This window comes from Chanos chanos, chromosome 8, assembly GCF_902362185.1.
Source record: "Chanos chanos chromosome 8, fChaCha1.1, whole genome shotgun sequence".
NCBI classification, from domain to species: domain Eukaryota; kingdom Metazoa; phylum Chordata; class Actinopteri; order Gonorynchiformes; family Chanidae; genus Chanos; species Chanos chanos.
Window position 1 is genome coordinate 4,678,952 of NC_044502.1, and position 7,500 is coordinate 4,686,451.

General features: G+C 41.1%; 2 protein-coding genes across 2 annotated transcripts in view; both read right to left on the reverse strand.

Annotated features, from left to right (window-relative positions):
- Positions 1 to 2,194, reverse strand: part of wipf1b (WAS/WASL interacting protein family, member 1b) — an 8,294-nt gene extending 6,100 nt beyond the window's left edge. The window contains exon 1 of the mRNA XM_030782406.1: positions 2,112 to 2,194. The gene's annotated coding sequence lies outside the window, so the exon portion shown is untranslated. The remainder of the gene's footprint in view (positions 1 to 2,111) is intronic.
- Positions 2,195 to 6,646: 4,452 nt separating this feature from the next.
- chrna1 (cholinergic receptor, nicotinic, alpha 1 (muscle)) overlaps positions 6,647 to 7,500 on the reverse strand; it is a 4,556-nt gene continuing 3,702 nt past the window's right edge. Inside the window, exons 8-9 of the mRNA XM_030781789.1 lie at positions 6,945 to 7,184; positions 6,647 to 6,809 (exon numbers count right to left, since the gene is read on the reverse strand). Coding sequence (XP_030637649.1) covers positions 6,681 to 6,809; positions 6,945 to 7,184 — 369 coding nt within the window. The 3' untranslated portion in view covers positions 6,647 to 6,680. The remainder of the gene's footprint in view (positions 6,810 to 6,944; positions 7,185 to 7,500) is intronic.

The following is a 7,500-nucleotide window of genomic DNA, read 5'->3' on the forward strand; positions in this document are numbered from 1 at the left end:
AAATAGAGAGAGAGAGAGAGAGAGAGAGACATGGACACACACACACACACGCAAAGCTTAAAGGGCAAATTCCTCACTTCCCCATAGCGTATGGGACATTTAACGTCCATGAATGGTTGGGTGTCAGTGTTACCACAGAGACCTCAAAAATGCAGCAACCCTATGAGGCTCACAGACTACCTAACGGCCAAATCGTTCTCTCTCTTTCTTTTCCTCTCATTCCCCCCTCAACTTCCTAAATGCAAGTCAGCGAACTGTAACAGCCTCTGTAATTTGAATAGCCAATCTTTGTCCAGAGTTTGAGTCACATGACCATGGCTGTTTGAGGGGAAGTAAAGGGTTCTCTAAATGTACAGGAGGGTCTCTTTCCTTCCTTGTGACACTGATCTCTCCCTCACACACACACACACACACACACACACACTCATATTCTCGTGCTGTGTTACATGTCACATGTCTGAAAAAAAGAGGACATTCTCTAAGGTGAGGAATGCATGAATATGTGTATATCTGCTGTAAAAGTACGATATACTCACCCCTGGACATTCAAAAATCAATGAGTGTGAGGGCAGCTGTGTGTGTGTGTGTGTGTGTGTGTGTGTGTGCACGTGCATGTGATTCCTGTTTATGAACATGGCTCTCTTTCTGTCAAAAACCAGATGAGAAGCAGACAGAAATACACACATACAACCAGTGTTAAACACACATGCGGCTATATTAACACATTATATACATTAACACATACATACGCATGGAGAGAGAGAAAGACAGAGAGAGAGAGAGAGAGAGACAGAGACAGAGACAGAGAGAGAGAAGAAGAAGAAGAAGAGGAAAAAGTGGTGAGAGTGAAAACTTTGCATCTATGGACGACCGACGAGAAAGATTTTCGTATTTCAGCGTAGCCAGTGGCAGAGGCTGAATACATAAACAAAGTGCATAAACTTTCAAAAACAAATAAACTAAATCACATTACTGTTAACTTTAACCTGCTTGACTCATACCAGCCTACACTAAGCTGCCTCAGACGCGGTTATGGTGGGACGTCACTAGGCCACACGGTGCAAAAAAAAAAAAAAAAAAGGTCACAGTGTCTCTCTCACACTCACACACACACACACACACACACACACACACACACACACACACACCACAGAGCAAAAGTCACAAAAATCCTCTCACTCCAGCGAGAACTGATTTGGCTTTGATTTAAAAAGCTGTGTGTTTACAAAAGGGTCTCTTTTAAAATAACTGCTTTTAAACAGGACGGCACATAATCCCTTTATACAGTAAACACTACTTTGAAGGGTTTTGTCTACATTTTAGTTTGGCTAAAATGGAGCCAGTTGTCTCAGATTAAATACTAGAGAAGCCATCTCTAAAGAAGATTATGTCAGATACATTCAGGAAAGCCTGGCTGACGACAAAGAGGGAGAAAACGTACAGTTGATTAAACTATTTACAGGGTACATAGATCTTATCCTATGCGTCCAAGAATCAGATTTCAGTCTCGTCTATCGGCAAATTCAGTTTAGGTAGTTGAACAACCTTCTAAAACTAGGTAAATTTGCCTGTTGCCCGAAATCACGTTATTTCAAACCAAGACATCGCCTCCCAATTCCTAATTATTGGTTATATTATTAGAACCTACCATTGTGAGTTTAACTGGGCGTTACTGTTGTATTTACTTTATTGTTGTACAGCCAATTGCTCTTTCGTCATCGTTCATACTTTGCAGCTGTTCTGTCGCTCGCTCCCGCATGGGGGTCCATTTATTTACCAAACTCTCATTGTTCCAAAATACATAAACGTCACGTGAGAATAAGGTCAAGGGCCTCGGAGTATTTATTTTTCTTGGCTACATTAAAGCCGTAATATCGAAGATTTAAACCGAGAATTCTTGAATACGAATGACGTGGGCCTTCTATAGAAGACGGTTACAAAAAAAAGACGCAATCGCCCGTTATGACAATGGCATCCATTGTGATAGACTCGTGACCTGTCGATTGGAAGCACATGTTTAAACCAAAACAGATGAATATTTCCAGAAAAAAAAAACTTAAAGAAAGAATTAGAGAGCGGTTAAAAAAGGAGAGGAAAAAAATGTAGCCTACCTAATTCAAGTGTTTCAGGAATGCCATTTGCTAATACCTCAAGCAGCCGCCAATAACGTGACTGTAAATTTGCAGGAATACCAGAGCACAGTCGACCTTCAAACAAATTCTTCTGAACAAATGAATTGTCAAATACGGTAACGCCACATCTGCCTCTGCTACAGTCACCACAGATGGGCAACTCAGGAAGTGGGAGTCGCCCCCTCCTCCCTCCCAAAAGTGGCGCAAACTTTGCTAATATAAAGTTTTCAGAAGTTCATGTCAGCCAAACTCCATTTACACAGAACAACCACATACACTGAGCAAGCTACATTAAATGCGGGAAGTTCACTCAGTCAACGGAAAAACCCAAAGAGTTGTACTTAATGCGCAAAAAAAAAAGGAAACCACGGACTCTTACCGGTTTGACAATTCTTACTGTCGGCGTTAAAACAATCTCAGGCGTGGAATGCAGGTAAATTCATGGCAGTTATATCGCATCTACACTTCTGTCCAGTACCTCATCGCCTTCTCGAGCCACTCCTTCGCCGCAGTAAACACTATTCCACGATTTCCGTCTAAACGTTGTTTTCACAAAAGCCCGGATTATGTTCGCGATTTTTAAATTGCGGCCTTCGGTAAAATCAGAACAGCCAGAATAGCGTCAGATTACAGAGGCTTCCTAACGTTCTTTTGTGACCGACACATCTGCAAACGTTTGTTGTAACAGTAAATGTAACGGAGTATGTTTTCCCCCGCTGAAAAAAAAAACTGTACAAGAGAGCTTCGGCTTTCTCTAAATCCGGGACATTCACAGTGATGCAATGTTTCCAGATGTGAGACTGCTTGGAGTTGAGCTGAGTTTCTGACAGCTCGAAAAAAAAAAAAAAAACCTGAAGAAATTTTGTCCACCAGAAAGTCACAGCGGTAAAGAGTACTGACGAGAAATCATATGCATGAGGGCACTAATCTCACTCAATTAAAATGATTTAAGAATATTTAAATTCAAGTTGAATTGACTCAGAAACAATTTTCACGTTTTTATTCTTCACAGCGAAGAATGAACTTGCACAGCACGTGTTTCTTTTTAATGCGAAACCACCTACATCCTGTTGAAGTTAAAAAAAAAAAAAAGAAAGAAAGAAAAGAAAAAGAAAAAGAAAAAAGAGAAAAAAGCATCAGGATGCTATGCAAACAATAATTTCACATTGTCTTTCATTGCCATTTCAGTGTTATACAAATACCACGTGAAACCAGTTTTTTTTTTTTGTTTTTTTTTTTGCTTGAACACCACATCTAAAACAAACAACTTTTAAGTGAAACAACCTCTCTCCTTGAGATATTTCCCCCCGAGAGCTGCCATAAACTTTAGCTTTCCTCTCTCCCGTTACAATAACATTTCACGAGCACATTCAAAGGAATACACCTGTATTGTTCGGACGCAGTTTGATATGTTTGCATTATGCAGTATCCAAATGAGATCATTCCGAGATCATTCTGCCCTTCAGTGTCTCAACTGCGGAACACAGACTTCTCCAAATGACATAAAAAAAACAGCAAAACTAAAAATTACCACGTTCCAAACAGCCAACAATTTGAACACAGCACAGACTGAGAAAACAAAACAAAACAAAACCAAACAAAAGGGTAACTAAGTAAAATATAAAAGGTCCAACATGAATAAGTTCATTCTACAGTTAACTGTAAAAATAGTTATCAATCTTACAGTTATCAGTGAATAATAAGACAATCAACATCTGGCCACTTTGGCATTGCCTGAAGTAAAAAAAAACCTAAAAACAAAAAACAAAACAGGCAACATAATCTGGGAACTTAGATCAAAATCAGTGGTACATTTGAAAAGATAACCCACTGCTTTTTGTGAACCAATACAGCGTTATGTTTTAATGTGAAATAAACATCCGTTTATAATCACCAATGTCAAACGAATATTACTGTTGATTACTTACTGTCCGATAAAACTAAATATAATGTCGGTTTGACCAATTCATTACAACAATTACAAATACAACGTTTTTGAATAAAACACTTCAAATAATGTCATTAATAAAATTAGAAATGCTTACAGCACGTTAGAAAAGATACTATACAAATGCAAGACTCATGAAGACTCATTTAAGAGCAGTGTACAGATCATCATGTCCAAAACACAGATGGACAGAGAATTGGCCAAAGGCCTCACAAAAACATTCAGGTCGTCTTGATACACGTGTAGCATCCAGCCTCCACCCGCCCCAACCCACCCACCCAGCCCCACCCCGCCCCGCCCCGCTCACCCCGCCCCGCCCTGCCCTGCCCTGCCCCGCCCGCCCCGCCCCGCCCTGCCCCGCCCCACTACAATAACACAGACAGATCCTGTAGTACAAGAGAGAAAGACAGTAAACCATCAGACAGATCCAGAGACAGGCAGAAGATAGGCAGGACCTGGGTGTAAAATGGTTCTCTCTCACACTGTTTACTGAGCTTTTAGCCTGGGATGCATTTATGAGCATGCAAAACAAACAGAGGAATAAAAAAAAACAAAGAGCAAAGAGACACCGCAGAGGAACATTCTCCACTGGAAAATAAAGTTAAACGGTGAGAGGATCAAGAAGGAACCAAGACCGTGAGACAAAGTCAACCGCCAGAGAAAAAACCGGCACAAACTCACAGGGCGGTAGCTGAGCCTGCTGCTACGAGTACGGCTTTGTTTTTTTTTTTCTTTCTTTCAAACTGAATTTCATTTTTCGGTTGTCCATTCCCAGCCCCCTTTTTTTCCCCCTATTTTAATGTACAATACGCTTTTCTTAACAGGAGCGTACACAATTCTGAAAGAGAAGATTCAAACTAAATCAACCAAATCAAGCTCTACCAGTTCCTTCTCTTCAACGTTTCTTTAAGAACTTCCCAAGGCGGGAGGGGGAACCCCGGTAGATCTGATACCTACTCCAGAACGTTCTTTAAGAGGACAGAGTAGAAACAACAAAAACCTTTTTCAGAAAACTGGGCTCCTCTGCATGACCAACCAAAGCACTGACCCAAGACAACGTGTGTGTGCGTGATTATGCGCTTTCATGAGCGGTGATATGAATATGGATATAGAAAGAAACCAGAGATACTGACAGGGAGAGAAGAGACAGAGATGAACGGGACATCGTTTAGGTCTGGAGAGCCTGCTTCCCTTCTACTCTGTTCACCGACATGAGCAAGGTCATCTGAAGGTGAAGAGAGAGAGGACCGGAAAGGTGCTCTAAATCATTGCTGACGAGAACTAACAGGGGTTGTCATGACGACGCGACTCTGATTCCTTTGGCTCTTTATTTGAGGGGTTTGTAAACGCTGTGGCTGAGGTGGTTGAGCAATAGTAAAAAATAATTTTAAAAAAATGTAAAAAAGAAAAAACAGAGAGAGGAAGGAAATAAGGGATCTCTAAAAAAGGAAGCATCCATGGCAATGTTTGACATTCATTTCACTTTTTTATGTGATGATGAAGACCAGACTTTTGTTCATTTCACTCATGACAGCTGACGGGGGAAATGAGTTCTCAGAATGAGAAAGGTCAGTACTGTTCCACCTGCCGGCCAGTGCATTTGGCTGATTCATCAAAAAAAAAAAAAACAAATAAAAAAAAAAACAAATGCAAAGAAAATCACACTTTAAAAGACAGAACAAAACAAAACAAAAAGTTTAAAATAAAAATTAAATAAAACCATCAAAGACGTTTTAGAAAACCTTTGAAGAAACAAACCTCACCTCTAGTTTTTGAGGGGGTTTTTTTTGGATTAAAAATCAACCACAAGCCATGCGCTGCAATTCCTTTAAGTGAACAATAAAAACAGCCTCTAGACACAGACGGCGTGAAGGTCTATGTTGACAGGTGACAGTTGGAACCTGTTGCAGAGGACAAAGGAGCGATCTAACCATCTCTGCGCTGCATTCGAGATGTCAGGAGCATAATACGCGTGTTCATGTAGAACTGGACTTAACGTTTGGTGCGAAATGCAAACCTTGCAGCTTTCCACCCGACAAAGGAGCAACACAGTGAGGAAATAAAATGATAAAACTTTTACACGGAGACTCATCAAAGACAAAGTACAGACCGCGTTATCATTACAATGCGCCCGAACGCTTTAACCAAACCAACGCTCCTCTCTTTCCAGAGCTCTTGTCTCGATGGATTACTTCACTTTGGCAAAACAGGGAAGTCGGCGTCTGTCAGTCAGCAAACTCCCCCTACTAAAAACATCCTCAAACAATGCCCTCCCAACCCCCAAAAAATAACAACAACAACAACAACAACAACAAAAAAGTGAAGCATGCACTTTAAAGTGGGTTTGTGCAGCGTTACAACTTTAGAACAACTTTAGAAAAAAAAAATGCTTCATACAAGGCGTATGGATTATGTTTTTTTTTCAATAAAAGGAGGGAAATATCAGTCTCCAGATTTGGCTGGGAGGAACGGGATGGACGGAAAAGGGAGACGGCGCTCGTGGGCTCGTGCACTCTGTACCCCGGCAGGACGACAGAGTGGGTTTACGTTAAAAAAAAAAGAAAAGCCAGCCGCGGGCTTCGGTAGCGCCCTTTAGGCCCTCAGAGAAAGTTAAGCTCGATGAGGCGGCCAGCGAACACGGCTACCGTACCGATGATACACACAGCCATGAACACACACAACAGAATGTGGTCCAGCACCATGGCAACAAACTTCCACTCTTCAGCAGCCTAGACAAGAGAGAGAGAAAGAGAGAGAGAGTAAAGATTATTACTGATGAATCTTAGGAGAGAAGGACAGAGAAAATTAATAAATATAGTAAAAAAAATAGAGGCAGCAGGTGAAAAAGAGTTAAAAGATCTCACATTGTTCGACTCCTCGTCGCTCCTCATGGTCTCGGCGATGTAGTTGACTCCCTCGATGGCGCTGCGGACGTCAGGGTTTTTAATAATGGGCGAGTGGAAGGTGACGGCCGACGGCGTGGGCTTGCCCGAGATGTCGGAGATGTCGAAGTCGACGCGAAGGAAATTCTTTTCCGGCGGTTTCTGTGAAGGCCTCTTCATGGTGGAGAAAAACATGAGGTTTGGGATGGTGTCAATGAAGGCCTACAATAAAGAAAGAAAGAAAGAAAGAAAGAAAGAAAGAAAGAAAGAAAGAAAGAAAAAGAAAGAAAGAAAGAAAAACAAAAACAAATGGTGTAGGGTTTAGAGGTTTTCCATTTAAAAAATGCCCGTCGTTACCCAATGAGTTATGACTCAGAATGTCAATCTGACTCACAAGTGAAAACAAAGCTATGAAAGTTTTTGTGTTGTTTTTTTTTTTTTTCATTGTGAAGGGCAACTTTCTAAATGCGGACCATGGAAAGTTCTGTGTGACACTACCCCATCAGCGTTAAAATTCCATTCACATCAAAGCAGTTGA